Below are 18566 nucleotides of genomic sequence, written 5' to 3' on the forward strand. Positions count from 1 at the left end.
TACGTTATTAGGTATATAGTTCTGTATTTGTAAAATGTTTTAAGCTCTGCCCAGAAGTCGAATGGAGCTCATACTCTTTTAAAACAGGGCCTGCTGGATGAAATTAATCAGAAATATTGCGCAGGTCCTGGGCCTTGGAATTCAAGCCTTGTAGAACCTTTACTATGCGAGTCAGGTGCATTGAATGGCAGAATTTTTGAACATTTGTGAGAATCTTATCCTTTAGTACAAGGGTCGGGAAACTTTTTGACTCAAAGAGCAATGAAAGCGATAGTATTTTTTGGGAGAGAGAGACACACCTACATGTATTAAGACTATTTAACAAAACCGCCAAACCCTATCTCCAGCCAAAAGTTAAATTTTCAGAACAATTTACTTCACTGTGTGATGTTTGATGGTTTGATCAAATCTATGAAATAAAGATAATGAAAATGCCAGAGCCATATCAGTATAAATATACCACTTAAAATGTGCCTTCCTCCCTGGCATTGTTGTCCTAAATAATAGTTTCAGAACAAGGTGGGAGCAAACTGTAAGGGAAATTATGGTCTAAGTGTGCCTTTTATACTATATTACAATCATGTTATACATTTATACATACTCAATATCTGTGCAGTTGTATTGTCGAGTTGTTTTCCGGAGCGAGCAATCTCAGGGTTTCTCAGGCCAAAGGACCTTTGTTCCTACAGAGCTAGAAGCTCCCTTTCTGTTATCAAACAGGTGCACACAACTGCGTTCGGCTAACCCAAGCAACCCAAGGACATGAGCATAATGTTCCCATCGCCAGTTGAACTCTGCCTCCACAACTTCGAGGTCACTGCTAATTCTCCCAAGACTCCTCTCTATGTACAAACAATAAACTGCTGTGATGTATCGTTTATTATGCTCTCACGCCATTTAGTGACCAACATTATACACTGCATTTGAATATGTGATTCCTGCCTAAACCAATCAGAATGTGCTTATGTGCCTGTGTTTTACGCTATCCTCCAATCAGAAATCTTTGAAACCGTATAAGAAGGAGGCTCACACTTCAGTCTGCGGAAGTATTTCATTCAATTCAAGAACGCAATTTTGCATTGTCTTAATGTGCTTGCTTTTTCTGTAATAAACGAGTTTATTATTTCATCCGGACATCGATTTGAACTTGACACAAACCTCTCCTGTAAAAATGTCACAAAATACTGCAAACAAGGATACCAAGGTATTTACCGTGCATACAGTCCTGGGCAAGGACAAAAAGGAGTGTGCACACCCTGTGTATAGCTCCGCTCTTTTGTACTGTTCACCCAATCAAACTGCTTTGCTAGAGTATCTTTTTATTATTTAGTTATTTATTTATTTTTTAAAGGAAAATTCTGTTCCATACGAACAAGGGTACCCTTGTATTATACTGTCCACTGCACTATTTGAGCCAGATTATCTTTTGTGGAAGTCTTTCTGCACATTCATCTTTCGTTCAACATAAAACTGACAAATGACTTGTTTGTTTTCACATTTTTAGTATCAGAAAACCTTTAACTTACATGCAGGCCCTCTGCTGTGTGACAAATTTATGTAAGGGTTACCGCATTAAGCCACTGTCGTTTCAACCACAAAATGAATAACAGATACAATGAACCAAACCCTTAAATTGGAAGAAACCAACAATGGATGGGGAATTAATGTATGATTAGCTTATTCTGTCAGAATCATTTTAAGCACTAGCCCCTCCCATGGGTCAATCCACACAAGGCTTTATTACGCTCCGTCTAATGAGCTATGATAATTTGTGTTCATCACTTTGATGATTATGCCCGTCTGGAACAGGTCACCATCCGGCTGTATCTCTTCAGCATGCCTTAAGTAAGAAGGGACACATCCATATTTTATTGTGGCCCCGTGGCGAGTGAAGCGAGCTATAGATAGCACCGGATCCATGCGACATAAACAACCCCGTCAGACATCCATGTTGCGGCAAGAGCTGGCAGAGAGAGTCTCAAAGTCCATTTCACATGGAACCCTGTCACGTCTGGCTTTGGAATTCACGGGGGATTACAAAGGTGTCTTTGAGTCTCTGGACTTCGGCATTGCATCGTTTTTTTGAATAGATGCTTGAATAGACACAAAATGTTGTCTATTTCTCAATGCAAAGAATATTTCTTTAACACTCCACAAAGATCGTTTTGCTTCAGGGGTGTTGGGACACTCTGTTCCCCTATAAAAGTAAAGGAGGGGAGTGCCAGCTATGCTATAGAACATCCTCTCTATCATCGTCCTTATTTTCCCTAGTGGCGCCAGAAAGTATCAGGATGCCTTGGAGCATGTCGGTTTCCAGTTTACAACCCATAAAAATATTAGAAGTAGACGACAACTAGGGAATTCCAGACATGGAGTATTGCTTTGTGGTAGGATATGATTGAGACTAGGATGTTTGCTATCCTTTCTTTGTTTGGCAGTGAGCAATTTGAAGGCAAGACACAATACCTTTTCCTATTATTTTCCTGGTCCATTAACAACTCCTGGGAGATGGGACATCCAGGTATTTTATAACAAGATAATACACATTTGACTTGCATTTCTAAGCTGCTTTTGCTTTGGTCAATAATTGTCCTAGTAGTATGTGCCTGAAATTTCTTAGAAAATATCATTTCATACTGTGGCTATAAAAAAAAAAAAAAAAAAAACAACTATACAAATATGCTTAGGACCCAAATGATTGTTTTATGGTGGTGTTTAGGAGTTCTGTTAACTTTGATTATATTCTTGCTTACATTAGAATGGGTTTTTCTGTGACCAAGAGCTAGTTAAGTGTTCTTAGGGGGTCCGCAGGGACCACATTGGTGACCCCAAGTTTAGTGTTTGGGCCAAGGTTTGGGGTTAATGGTAGAGGTGAGTGGTTTGAACAGTTCTCCGCAACAAACGTGAATATTCCTAAATTCTACAGGACTCCCAAAACGGATGGTGGATGCTAAATAATTCATAAATCTACATTTATCTTGCAAGACTGACTGGATTTCCCTACGTCCACCGGGGCTTGCACTGTCTCATCTCGAAACCACTTGATCCTCAACTCCTGTCTCTTTTCGACTCCATATTCATCATACCTTTTTTGTCACTCCAAGAGTTTTGTCTTTGTCTTTGCATCCGGTTCACAGCTTTTGGGACAGTGTGGACAAAATAGTATGCATTGGTACAAAACCACTCATCTCATCCTTATTGATCGGCTCTGCCATCGTTTGCTCTTCAAGGCGTGAAAGGGAAGACGAAAACAAGGCAACACTAATGCAACTTTATTGCTTTTTTGAGCTAGGTGAAAGGTAGGCATCAGTAAAAGCATGGATTTTTAAGGATGTCATTTCTCAGCTTCCCTTTGCTGATGTCCCTCTCACTATCCAAATTAAAACCACAGGGGGCCCAACGATCTTCAAAACCCTTCCCCGTCATTTCCCTTGTGGCTTCATCCGCTCACATGAATACAAATGATTCTCAGCTGCCAGTCAAGATGGATGAGAACAAGGTACGCATATGTGGGAAAGAATTGCCATTAAATTGGCATTCAGGCAAAAATGACACGCTGGCATTTACTTTGATGTTGGCGTTGACTTTAAATGAGCCCTCGGGATGCGAAAGTAAACACACGACAGTGACGACAAAATACATTTCACTGGCGGCATTGAGGGTATTGTGAACTTAGCATGTAAGACATCCCCTCTTGGATTATATGTCTTTTCAAGCCCCATCTTTTGAGACAGGACCCTTTGCGCTGGACAGATGAGGATGATGCCGCAGGAGGTCGGAACTTGTACACTAAGAAGCGTAGCCCCTGGCTTTACCAATTCTTGGATTAACAATGTTCCCTGTTAGACGTTTTCCAAGGCACACATCGTTCGTCCTGTGACCCCTACACGAACAAACTCCAAATGGGATCTTTGTTTTTATCGTTGTTACCATGTGGAATAATGTCGCACGAACAGGCTTGGGGAGTAACGGAATACATGTAGCGGCGTTACCTAATTAGAATACAAAAAAATATAATTGTATATATTACAATATTATTTAAAAATATAAATAATTGCAATCACTGACACGCAACAGAGAGAAATAAGGTGATCACAACACGTGGGCATGCTTCATAATAATTCTGTACAGATGGCCCACTCATCCAACACTGCATGTTTGTCACATTGTGTTGTAGGTAGAAGCACTTTTTTGTGTATGTATGTTATTTCTTCTTCAACTGAGTACTCATTTTGTTGAATCGTCACAAGCCTGCAGGTTTGTGGCCGGGGCTGTTTATGTATTTGTGTATTAGTGTTGTTGTGCACTAGTGATGCGTTGAGGAACATTTTGTAAATTTGATTGATTGCATTATTTTAGTATTCATTTTAATTGTTGTTCAAAGAGGATCACTGTATTATGTTGTATACATGTTTACTTCATGGTCATTGTTGTTGTAAATAACATCCAAGATGCTTACATCTGAATAAGAAGGACATCAGCCATTTTGAGATAATTGGACAGCCTGGTAAATCTGAATATTTTCAAGAGGTTTGGCATTTCAACTTCAAATAAGTCAAATTTGAACCTGTACGACAGACATCCAAGAGTGTGTTGTAAATTTAGAAAGTTAATACTTGGTGCGTATGGTATTTGGATTATGTTTCTGATTACAATTTTCAAAAGGTACCCATTTTTGAAGTAACCCCCTGAACCCTGTGCACATGGAACTATGATCGTAGACATTGTATTATAGATGTCTTGTTTGGTGTGTTGTGTGGAAGTGGCATCTTAGTAAAATGAACGATGTTTTAAATCAATCAAACGTGTTTAAATTAATTTGTAATTCTTATGAACCCTAAATTTAAGTGAGTGTAGCGACGTTCGGATACTGAACTTTCCATTGAGTTTTTTTTTAACTTTTTTAGCTCCTAGAATAAACTAAACTGATGATTTTTTTCTAAACCAGACCACAATACGCTACGTGATCATGATTTTTTTTAAATAAACCTGTGGGGAGAAAAATTCTTAACTTTTGGAAACCGAGATTTTTATGCTTTGTTTGTGTTTGAGTGCACAAGCACCTAAACTGTTAGTTTGGCGTCTACTTCTAGTTGGGTTAAATCTGCTTAGAGTAATGTAAATTGCACTACACAATAGAATAGAAAAAAAACACATAGACCGTGTATGTTGTAGTAAAAAAAAAAAAGATATTGTAATTTAGCCAAGCTTATGAAATGTTTAAAATGCCAAGTGCTTAACTTCTTTTTGAATGGTTCTTGAAACTAAATAAGATACATATCATTTTTGACATATAGTAAAATGTACTATCTGGCTTTTATCTTTAATTTAGATAAGATTAATTATTGTGTTTGAGCCATCCTGGTCCTATAGGACAGTATACTCAGATTGTAATGATAATGGAAATTTTGTAATACAAACATATTTCATGTTTAATGTGACAAAAATAATCTAGAAACTTAGTTTTAGAACTTTCTAGTGAGTTGCTTTTTTTATAGCAGTTTGTTGTCTATTTGGACAACCTTTAAATACACTCCTTGACACTGTTATTTTGTACTAATCAAACATGTTTGTATGTTTTTGTTTTCCAATATTCTAAGATTTTATTCAATATGCTGAGTTTTATTTTCCCCACCCACAATATCTCCATAATTGTCAAAATAATGATGTTTGGATGATCATTGCAGCTATACAACGTTATTGTTACTGGTTTTTTTTTTGTTTTTTTCCGGATAAAATGTCCAAGACCTCATAGTTGACAATGACCACAAATCGTTTTTCACTATACTACATTACAAAGCTAATGCGTGTTACCAGGGCAACAGCACACACATTCATCTATACAATTAAATATGTTATCATAAAAAAAAAAAAAAAAACACACACAGAATTATTTGCAGTAATCACTGACAGATGGGGGATATAATAATGTTAATAATTGACACCGATTCATGCAACATTTTGCATTTTTTTATCCAGCTTTTTTTAATCATATTTAAGCCTATCATTTCATTTATCAAAGAAAAGAGAGTTTTAAAAATGCTATAATTTTTGGGGGTGCTCGAGCACCTCCAAAAACGGGATGGTTACACCCATGTCTGGATGCATATCATGTTTGTAAGGATGCTGTATAAACTACATTGAACAATACTCCTTTATTTTTGCTGCCAAAATTGACCCACTAACAATGGTTAGTGGTGGATACAAAATCAGGGATATGCAGTCAACTTTTGGTGCATTCTATGATAACACAATTTAGCTTAGGTTGCTGACATTGACACTTTCATATTTACAAAAAACACATTTTAACAGAAAAACTGCCACGACTTTTTGCTAGCAAGTTCTCGCCTTTACCTGGAGTTAAGTGAATTCGGAGCACAGCAAACCAGATTCCGTGCCACATTGTTTACTGCTCCAAGATGCCCCCAGGATGTATGGGTCGGGTGGGAGGACTTCCGATTGTTATTCGGTCCCACTGACAACCAGTGGAGAGAAAAGTTTCCATCTAGATTCAGAGAGAGGGTCAAGTACTATTAGTAGGGAGTGAGGGAGAGAGACGTGGTCAAAGGTTTACGATTGTGAAGGCAGCAATTCCCTCGGGCTGCATTCGAGAATCGGTGAAATCGTTCTCGCAGTTTTGTTCATTGGGTTCTTTTGGGGGAACTTTGTTCCTGTCCTTTATCAAGAACAGTGAAAGGATTTTTTTTTCTGAGAACATGAGATATTTTATCCATCACGTAGCAGTAACAACAACATTGTTGAAGTGAAATACAGATTGGTAGCACATATCAAACAAGTATGTTTCTCTATTATGGGAAAAGCCAGTGCCAGCCCATTTTTACCATTTTGACTCATTTTTGAAGGCGTATGGAAAGTTTTGTTTTGTAGCCACAGTTTATAGGTATATGACACATCAAAATAAAGCTTAAAAGGAAGGTTTCAAGCTTCAACCCTTGTTTAGTAAACTGTAGTTAATGATTGCTAAGTTTCTTAAAAATACTCGTTTACAAAAATATTTTCTAGAAAAAGGTATTTAAAGCAGAACTTTCACTCCACTGCTTTGTTTTTTTGCATTTGAGATATCTAAACAATGCTTCTCATAAACGCAAGGACACTTTGCTTACAAAATAACATTGTATTGCAAATACACTGAACTTATGCATGAACTTTGCAAAAACTTTTCAGCACCCAGTTTTGCCAGTGAAATGGATTCCTGATATCTGTCACCATGGCGATCACGGACATGCACGGACATCATCCCTCTCCGCCCATCATTTTTATTAGAAATGATAAAGATTTAAAGCATTAACTGTCTGTACTTATGCCGTCACTTTTCTCACGATACTGCTTCACTATGCCTACTCACCATACTGGTCACCTACACACTCTCATTCTCTGGATACAGGAAGCAACACAAGGCAGTGGGGGCTTTATCGATGTGTGGACAAATATCCGATCAAAGTCACTCCTGCCACATAATTGTGCTTTTTCATACTAAAATTATTCATAATGGTTTGATACTTACTGATGACCCTCTGAAATTTGTTTTTCAAAATTAAACCAAAAAATATATTTTTATGCTTTGGCACTCAGGGACGATGCTTCTGAAAACCCGTTTTATGTCATGACATTGAATGATTTAAGTACAGATGTAATTAATATGATACGTGTGTCATATAACCGACATTGAAATTATATGTAAAGGTACAATTTTTCTTTTTCCTGAGACGTCTTGAATCATTCGCTTAGCTGGAAGGAAGAAACTTGGAGCCGGAAACCGTATTCGTCAGTCAGGTGACACGTAGGCTGAAATTGGCTCCGGCCCCCTCCCTAGCGCCGTGACCTGGGAGAAGCGTTATTGATGATTGATGGGCAGATAGTTGGGAAGATGGATGAATGCACTGATGATTGCTGAACTGTTCAATGTCGACAAAGCTCAAGCAAAGGGAAAACATAGAAAAGCACACGCTTGCGTCAAACACAAAATTGACTGACCAAGATTTTGCTATTTCGGTTCTTCTGTATAATTCATTAAAAAACAAAAAAAACAAAACAATATCTATAACTGAGCAAATCAATAAATCACCCTTCTGGTCACAACTTGTTATGCTGAGATCACGACATCAGACAGAAAAAATAATATGAAAAATAGAGAGTAATCAACATGATAATCAGCGTGATAATATTGGTTGCTCTCTGTCCAGTCTAGAGGACATCGCTGGGTTGCCTTACTTTTCTCTTTCAAGACTTGATACCATGCTTAACTAGAGTAGCATGTCTAATCTTCTTAAAAACAATGTTCACCAGTTTGTTATCAATAAAAAAAAGACAATTCAATTCACAAAAGTAGTTTTTAGCTTCAAAGACTGTCCCATTCATCCACAAGGTGTATGGTGAGGGGGTTGGATTAAGAAAATCAAGATTTCCCTTCACAAAGCTAAGTTGAAGTGCCTAGTAAAACTCCTCGTCATTAATGACTAGTTGTAAGAAATTTTGGGAGTGAAATGACCAACTCAATGCTTTTATGTTGTTTTGTGCTATATAATTTACAAACGGTGCTGCAACAAAGGGAAATTAGAGGCAAGAGTGAGATGAAGAATTAACAAGAGTAAAGTGCAGTACACATATGACAGCATACTTATTTTGCACGATAAACTCCAATTTAGTGATGTATCCAGTAACAAATATACTGTTCTAAATTGAGTGAATATAAAACAAATCATGGACATTTGCTCATGACCTGCTACACTGTACTGCAAGCCTCAAAATATAGCATTATTTTCCTCTATCCCAAAAATATGTAGCCGAAAAAATCTGAACAAATCCATGTACTTCTTAAAACTGCTTAGTGCTGCCTAAATAATTCTAGTAATATCTACTGTCAAGTATTTTAAAAAATGCCACCACTGGATTTAGGATTCATTTTAAAATTATTTGGAAATCAGTGTTATTTATTGGATGTTACCTATTAAAATGGAAATGAATTCATTAAAAATATTTTAATCTGCGTTTAGGGCGTCAAGAAATACTTGGTAGGCTAGGAAAACTTAATCAATACAAAATGTCATTTTTCTATTAAAATATCATTTGTATATCACTTTCACATACTGCGGCTTTATCATGCATTGACAGTATTATTTATTTTTTTTGCTTATTAAAAATAATTGATTTGGTTATTTTGTATATTTTGATATCATTGGTTAACTTTTTTTTTTCCCCGAGTTTAACTACACCCATAAATTGGCTTCGGGGAAAAAAAAACATGGTTTGCTCTAGATCAGGGGTGTCAGACTAGTTTTCACTGAGAGCCACATCAGCTAAATGACTGACCTTGAAGGCAATTGATACGTAAAATAGATATAACTACTCTTTGATATGTTATACATTAAATACAGTGATGCCTTTACATACAAGATACTTGAGTTAGATAAACATCACATTTGAGATGTTTTTTGAGCAAAATTTGCTTGACATATGAAAGAAAATACAAGTTACGAGAATTTCCAGACACGGTATTTTTTTATCATCTTATGTGTAGTATTATTGTATTTATATCTTCAACAACTATTTGAATGTGTTTTTTATTGATAAAGAGGACATGTTTTATAGCTATTTAGGGTTAACTTAGATTCTTCTGGGAGATTGGGAACAAAATAAATGGTTTTCTGTCATTTATTGCAGAGAAAAGTTGCTCGAGATACGAGCAATTCTAGATATGATGGTAATGAATCCTGTAGGCAGAGGTACCACTGTATAACAAAATGTCCTTGGACATTTTTAAAATAATTGATTTTTTTCACTCATTAGCATTGATATCGAAACATTGGCGTGTAGTGGCACTTAATCGTCACTTTGCAGATATTGATTTTGACAAACATTGTGGGAAATAGAGTTTTTGGTCCAAGCAATATTTTGAGCTATTTTCATTTTAGATTTTTTGATATTTTAGATTCTCGCGGGGCATTTATAAAGTGGTGGGCCACGAGTTTGGAGCATGCACTCTAAATTGAGTGCCTATCATTTAGGCAGATTCCATTAAGAACTAGGAGCATCAGTGGTTTGGCATTATTTTACTTTTGATCTTGAGAGTTCAGATGTTCGCTTGAAACCTATACACTAAGAAATGATGACGGAGGTCTTGAGAGAATCAATCTCTCATATCTGAAATGCTTTTCAAGGGAACCAAAGTCCCTTGGCTAGCATTTTATATTTGGATAATGGAAAAGCAGGCGAAAATTCCCTCGTTGTAAGTGCTCGCCCTCACACGTGACCCAGGTACACCCGCAGCTTCAGTTTACAACATAGCCAGAGGCAAAAATAAATAAATACATACAAAAAAGAAAAAAAAAACCTTGTTGCCGCCAAGCCATCAAAGCTGTTTTTTTTCCATAACACACATTCAAACACATTTGAAACATATTTCCCTTTTTTTCTTGTGATCTTTCTTTACTGTTACTCCAGTGATGAAAACTCCCCACAAAGTCAACGACACAATTTTGCTTCAAAGGGACAGTGGATATTAGTTAGCATCGGTCTCCAACCTTTAGAAGCTGAGAGCTACCTTTTGTTACAAGTTAGCGCTAATTGCACCCAGGTTCATATGAATTACTTAGCTAAATGGCTTGCGGATTAGCTAACAATCCAACTAAAAAGCCAGCTCGGAGGATTAAAAACATAAACAATAGAAAAAGGGCGAACATTTAGCTTGATAACTAGGAACAAAAATTACATTTTAGCTAGATATCATGCAACAAATGTAAAATCTATCCATCTATCTAGATAACTATTTAGCTAAAAAAATAGGAAGATAACTAGCTACAGAGCTAAAAAAGTAGCCAGATAGCTAGCTAAAAGTAAAACTCAATTTGTTTGTGTCTTCACTTTGTGTCTTCCCTTAAAAAACTGAATTTGAATTCAGTTTTTTGTATTCCCTGTAAAAACAAATGAATAGGAAGATGAATAAATTATGTTGTTCAATGCATGAATAGATTCAGATTCTATTTGTTTATTTACTTAAAAACAATTATCAATTCAGGTCACATTCATTTGTATAGCCCTTAATCACAAAATGTCTGAAATGACTGCACGGGTTACAATAACACCATCTCCTGATCTTAAACCAACATGCGGGCAAGGAAAAACTCAAAACCTCAACACGGAGAAAATAAGAAACCTTGAGAAGGGGCCTCACAGCGGTAATCCCCCTTCCAGGATGACCAGGGTGCAATAAATTAAGCATTGGGTAACTGTACACAAAACATAGTGAACATTATTAAAAAGGAAAAAAACAATAGGTAATATGTTGCAATTTGTCCAGAAAATGCATGACAGCCACGACACCTCAAACATGTAAAATAGTCTTAAAAAGTCCCTGACAGCAACGAAACTTCGAACCTCTAAACTTGTCCAAAAATCAATACATGGATGTTTTTCTCTTGTCCATGAAGCCCATTAATTGTGATGTAATAATTTAAATTTCTAAAATAGCCGCTTATTACTTTGTTATTATTATGCTACTTACTTAATTGTTAAAAACAGGGTTGAATAGCATCAGTCAACCAATGAAAAATAATTTTACTAGAAAATCACAATGACCCAGCATTTGTGAGCTATTTTCAGAACTGGTTTGAAGACACCGCTTAGGTCCAAAGAAAACAATTAAAACATCCCACTGCTAGATCCTATTTGCTCATTTTTAGAATTATTTTTGATATTTTTCATTTAATCTCTTTGCTCTTTTACATTTTTCTCATTTTCTTTTTTTGTTTTTGTTTTCTATTTAGTTTTTTTTCATATTGTAATGTCTTTATTTCAAACACCCTACTGGGCCCCACATTTGAGACCCTTATTATTTTTGCATTCTTTTCTTTCCATTCAAAACTTTAATATTTGAAAGAAGAGGACATTTCAAATGTTTTTTTAAACGATTCATCAATGAATCAAAAAGATAACATGCCGATTAATTCATCATTAAAATAATCATTAATTGCAGCCCTACTTTAAACATAAACTGGTACCACAATAGAGGTTGAAAATCCCATTAGAAGGTCTGTTTTTCCTGGTGTTAATCCAAACATAAAAAGTGATTACAAAACACTATTGGAAGTTAATCAAAGGTGTATTAAGACGCTCAGATTTTTCTGAAATGAGAAATTTACGTAAAGTCCCAAAAACCCCAGATATTTTTTATAGCCAATCATTTAAATGCTAATTGAACCCTCGTTTCAAGTGTTTTGATATTTTTTTTCACACATTTCGGATTGATTTTTCTCTGACCAATGCAGCCATTTCGGAACTGGCACAGCGGGTTGCCAACTTCTCAAATACAGTATGAAAAACAGCTTTGATGTTTTCATTTTCAAGTGATAATTGGCCATTGTCAGGTGCACAATATACCGTGTATCTTAGTGTATAATGCACATTTTTGTTTCCCAATAAAGTAATTTAAAGTTCTGGCGCGAGTTATACACAAGGTTTTATGTGAGTATATCATGTAATTGTGCAAATATTTATCACACCAACATTGATTGCAACAGGTGGGCGAAATTTAACCACTAGTCAAGTAATGTTGTCACGATTGCCTATTGCCCTCAACTGGGCCCGCTCGTTTGGCGCCAGCTGTTGCACGTTGCCTGATTGACTCCTCTCCAATTTAAACTCAGTGCTCCCATTCACTCCTTGTCAATCCGTCAACAAACCTCTGCACTTGCACTTGCACATGCATTTTGACTCCTGTCCAGTATCCTGCTCATGTGGCATGTCCAGACCTAATCAAGTGTTCTAACATAGTTTGTGATTGTCAATAGATATTAGTGTCTTCTTACGAGAATTCGAGAAAATAAGGTTGGTGTTAGAATCAAAAGCTGCTGTTTTAATCTTCTTGTTCACAAATGTTAACAAAACGTGATTACAGTGATTCAAACATTACGGAGCACACTGAATTGGTTTCTTCCTCATTTGTTTCTTTAGGAGAAACGTATTGCATTGTGACTTGGTTCCATAAAAAAACAAGAAGATTCTGGGACCCAAAAAGCTGATCGTTACATACATAATATTACCTATGACTCTATTTCAACTTTATTTATGTTGTTATAGAACAATGACTGTTGAACGCTTGTTGCTGTATGTAAAAAAAAAAAAAAAAAAAAAAAAAAAGGTGTATTTCAGCATTGCTAAAAAAAAAAAATTGGGGGGGGGCGGACCGAACCAAAAATGGGCATTGTTTATTCAAATAGGGGTTCATTATTTTAAGGTAATTTAGGGAAACAACTGTAACATTAAAATGGAATACATCAATGCTGCTGTGTTTCTCGTATATACCAATGGCATTCATTTTGTAGTTTATTGCGTGTCTCATTTTTCTCCTTTAACTTTCCAATTTAGGGATTTTCTTTTTTTAAGCCGCTGAACTTTCTCATTATATTGTGATTGCGTCCATTCTGAAAGACAACGTAGCAGCCACCAACGCCTTACCACCACCAATCAACCACCAGCAGGCAACTACCAATGTCCTTGAAGGGGCTAAGGAAGCCAAGGACAGCGCCATACTCACCGAACAAGGCCAGTTATGATTGGCCAGGGACCGAAGGATGCTGGCTCATCTTGGCCAGCAGCTTGAGAGATCGCCATTAACACCCTGAAACCGGGTTTGGTGCTGTGGTCCCCTTCTCAGAAAAAAAAAGTGTTTGTCTTTGAGCTCACGGCACCTTGGGAGGACTCAGTGGATGAGGCTTTCAGGAGGAAACACCTATACTATGCCAAGTTTGCCACTGAAGCACAACATTGTTGCTGGAATGTTGAGGTCCTCCCAGTGGAGTTGGGCTGCAGAGGCTTCGTGGTATGTCTACCACCAAACTGTTGGTAGACCTGGGAATCTGAGGCCACCCTTCACAGAGCCATCAAAGCTGCATCGGAAGCAGCTAAAATAAGAAACACTTCAGATAACATAAACTCAGGGATTCATGTTTTTTTTCCAACCTATTATCTATCTAGTGATGCTTTTATTTAAAAGAAGTGCATTGACTTAATTTCCTATGCTTTAGTTTATATTAACTGTTTTATTGCTTTACCTATCAAATGATGAATGGAATCTAGGTTAATTTATTTGTAAATCTGACTGTGCTTCACCAGACAAGAACTTCATCGCACTTCACTGGAATAAGCTTTTGAAGCGCGGCGTCAAAAGTATCGCTGGCCTTTTTTCTGATGTCAAAAGGCACAAAGATCACTGCCGTACAGCGGTTGACTTTTATACCCTCCCGTTTTATCTATTGCCGTTTAAAGGGGAAGCCAGCGTCTCCTCTCTTCTCTTCTCTCTCTAAAATAGTCACTTTGCCCGAAGACAAGTGTTTCGGATTCATCAATCACAATGACGGAGGCTGAGTGTCTGTAGGATCCTTGCAGAGTGATGAGGCAATATTGAATTGATGAAATCTTTTGAAAGTTAGAAAAAAAACCTTTTGGAACGTGATGTATTTGATGCTAACGTCCTAAACATGTCCTCAATGAAGTTATTCTGGGCGCATCTCAGAAATGGCTTTAGTAGCGTTCCCGCAAAGTGTTATGATGCGTCTGACGGTTTTCACTCTTCTGGCAGCTGCGGACCAGAGCAGGGAAGCCGTGGAGGATTTGATGCAACGTTTCCAGGACAGCTTCCGTGTTCCCAAAACCCCGCCGGACATTTCTCGATACCAGCACGTCATCAACAGTTCGTCTACCAGCCGACGAAGGGTACCAAGTCACAACAGAGGTAGGACATGAAACTACTATTTTAATTATGAGTTTTTAGAAAAAAACACCTTTGTATTTTTGTAATATCAGATCCTTGAACCCATTAACAGAAACTATTCTTAACAGTTGCTCAAGCAGCAAGTGTCGTGGACGAAAAGGTCAGACTACTTCTTGAGCTAGCTGTTTCTAATAATTTATATTTTATTTTGATTGTGAATGACCTTGGCCAACAGAGCATTGTCTTGTTTGGTGGTTTGGTGATTAGATGATGCTTTCAGTGATGCAAAACATTACACATGTTTAATATTGCCAACACGTCTGTTAAAAACAATAATTAACTAATTCAATGCCATAACGTCTAAACATTTTTTTTACAAGCATTGTCCCTGAGTGCTCAAACGTAAAAATCCATTGTTTTTTTTGTTTTGTAAAAAAAATAAATAATAATGATAATTAGAAGTGTTTGGCGCAACTCATCTGTAAATAGCAGGCCTCTCAGAATGATTTCAGTATGAAAAATCACCGTATTACGGCAAGATTGGCTTTGTTAAATTGTGGTTTCCACTCACTGAGGAAGCCCCCACTTTTTCGCGTATACAGTGATTGAGAGTGTGTAGGTCGGCCCATGTGGTGAGCATACCAAATACTGTACATGGATGGGTACAGACAGTTAATGCTTGAACTGAGTTTTTTCTTTCTAAAAAGAAATCCCTTTTTTTTTTAAACAAAATCCATTATCCCGAATAATATTTTTGGGGGGAGCAGCGACATTGTTTTCGCCTGGTAGCAATTTTTTTTTGCATTCTGTCCTACCAAAACATGAACTACACATGTGTAGTGCAATCCAGTGGTAGGCACTTTTGTCTGAGGGCATGCAGCTCTGCCCTGCTTAAATTGAAATAGAAAGATAGATAGATAGATAGATAGATAGATAGATAGATAGATAGATAGATAGATAGATAGATAGATAGATAGATAGATAGATAGATAGATAGATAGATAGATAGATAGATAGATAGATAGATACTTTATTCATCCCCGCAGGGAAATTCACATTTCCAGCAGCATCCCTGAGCTGAGAACAATACAATAATAAAGCAAAGAGAATACAATATACAAATACCCAATGTGACGTGCAAATGCCCACTGTAGCGTGTTATATAGAATATCTAATTAGTGCTACACAGAATACATATTGCAATAAAATTCGGTAATATGCAATGTAGGGGGTGTGGTTTAATATGGGCTTTTACTCTGTCGGGAAGAGTTAAAGAGCCTCGTGGCATGAGGAAGAAAAGATCTCTTCAGTCTGTCCATGGTACAAGACAGTGACAGCAGTCTGTCGCTGAAACTGCTCTTCTGTCTGGAGATAAGGCTGTGTAGTGGATGCGATGGATTGTCCATGATTGACCGCAGCTTTTCCAGTGCCCGTCTCTCAGCTACTGTTGTCAGGCTGTCCAGCTCTGTGCCCACAACAGAGCTCGCTTTCCTTGCCAGTTTATTGAGACGAGAGGCATCCTTCTTCATGACGCTGCCTCCCCAACACGCTGCCGCATAGAGGAGGGCGCTCGCCACAACTGTCTCATAGAATATTTTCAGGAGTTTTTTGCAGATTTTGAAGGAGGCCAGCCTTCTGAGGAAGTAAAGTCGGCTTTGGTCTTTCCTACATAGAGCTTCTGTGTTGGCAGTCCAGTCCAGTTTGTTGCACACCCAGGTATTTGTAGGTCTGGACAAATTCTACACATTCTCCTTTGTTGGTTACAGGAACCGGGAAATGCACAGTTGTAGGCGAGATCCATTATCCCTGGTCAACTATTGGTGCTAGCTAGAGTCGGCGGGCGTATGTTAAAAAAGGGGGGTGGCTACTTCATAAGGGTTTTCAAATAACGGAGGGTTTTGGTCCCTATTTACCACCATACAAGAATGATTGCAGTAAATATTAGCACTCATCTGTAAAAAATCATACATCTTAAAATACTTCGCAGAGTTGATCAAATATTGATTTTTTTAGAGGTTATTATTTTGAAAATGCATTGAATTTTTGCTATTTATACGTAAAAATGTATCAGCCTAAAACTCCCCAATCCTAAAAAGATACAAAAAGCTCATTGCATCCGTTTATTGTGTGGAATAGGCAATTTAGAAGAAAACAAGCACATGTCCTGCTGATTACTGATGATTGAAAATGGAATGAGGTTGAGGTTTGAAAAGTGAGTATCATATTTCATTTGATATTACCTGGGCTCAAATAATAATAAACCATTACATTCTGAGTGCTGAATGCTTGAAATAAGCTAGCACCCTATTTAGTTTACAACCATTTTCATATTTTTTTTTTTGCCAAATGTATGGTGTTCAAGTATTTAAAACATCAATATTTTAGTCCTGTAATGGTACGCTTTGTAGGCTTGTTATGTTTCCATTTTATTTTGATTAGGATTTTTTAGGCCATCTCAGGAGGTGTGACTATTAGCGAAACGACCTAACATTCTTTGAACGTCAAATTACAAACATTTTAATATGCCAGACATCAATTTATATTTATTGGGTAGCGTTATGTCCTTAGCCAAATTGTCAATGATTAACTAATCAAATTAATTCAAGTAAACCTTTTTAGAACATCACATTACAAAAGTTTTATTACGTCAGTCGTACATTCATATTTATCAAGTAGGGTTACGTCTTTAGTCAAATTCTCAACGATTAACTGATCAAAATCGATTTAAGTAAACCTTGGGTGTTGTCTTAAAGGGACTACGTAACATGTGACCTCTACTTTACGGTTCCACCATTTTGTTCGTCACATATATTAAGTAGAATATGCCTCAAAGTTTCCTGTAGCATCGCATCTCCATGGCCTGGATTTTATTTTCCAGTTTTGCTATGAAATTCTATGTCTTGCAAGTGTAGATGAAGATGGAAATAATCAGAGCTTGCATGAGTCTTTGGTTTCACTGCTATGTTCCTGTCCCGACAGATGAGTTGAGTACTGACAAGCGCGGCTGTGTTTTGAGCCATCCTTGCCATGATTTCTGGTTCTGACTCCTCTTATGATATGACAGCTCCAATTTATTTAAATTTGGTGACAGGTTCTAGCTCTCTGTGTTTTAAGGGGATGTTTGTGGTTATACAAAGAAGATTGTTATTCATTACTTTCACTTGTTTGTATGGATTTCCATCCCGTACTGGGTTGATGTTTTGTCCAGGTGATTGACCAGATCTTTAAGTTCCTGTTCTCCACCTGCAGACGTTGCTGTACTGCTTTACGCAACCAAAAATGAGCGCTATAAAGGACAAGGAACATCATTAACTAAACTCAAAGTCACAAAACCGTATCATTTTTGTTCTCATATTTGGTCCAGCCTTTTACAAGATTTGTTGTTTTTTTGGGGTACCTATTGCAGCAAGTCAGCTGTATCTAAGTAAAGCTCAGGCTATATAAAAAATAATAAATAAATACATAATTCTCGATCCACAAGTACTTAAAAAAAATGCATGTTAATTTTGTTGGTTCACGTATTTTTGCTTTTTGTTCAAATCAACTTTTTTATTTTTTAAACAGAGCATTTGCTTTACCACAAGGGGATACTAAACAATACTTAATGTCCTTTTAAATAATTGCACACATACTCGATAGGTTTTAGTTCTAAGGACCCATACCCAATAAAAGTCTTGTAATATTACCACTGAAGTAATTTTTTCACCACCTATAATCATTGCATCTTCCAATGTATAATGCAAAGTTTGCTACATTATATTATGCTCTGAATACACATTGTGAAGATGATTTAATTTTACATAGTTTTTGTCCAAAGTTATCTTATATCCTACATCAT

General features: G+C 36.9%; 1 protein-coding gene across 4 annotated transcripts in view; it reads left to right on the forward strand.

Moving 5' to 3' along the window:
* The window catches only part of astn2 (astrotactin 2), a 391785-nt gene that overhangs the window by 151884 nt on the left and 221335 nt on the right, over positions 1 to 18566 (forward strand). For all 4 annotated transcript variants that reach the window (XM_088355421.1, XM_088355422.1, XM_088355423.1 and 1 more), the window contains one exon: positions 14597 to 14749. In XM_088355421.1, coding sequence (XP_088211547.1) covers positions 14597 to 14749 — 153 coding nt within the window. The remainder of the gene's footprint in view (positions 1 to 14596; positions 14750 to 18566) is intronic.

The sequence above is a fragment of the Urocampus carinirostris genome, chromosome 16 (genome assembly GCF_059441175.1).
Source record: "Urocampus carinirostris isolate Australia breed hairy pipefish chromosome 16, RoL_Ucar_1.0, whole genome shotgun sequence".
Classification (NCBI taxonomy): Eukaryota; Metazoa; Chordata; class Actinopteri; order Syngnathiformes; family Syngnathidae; genus Urocampus; species Urocampus carinirostris.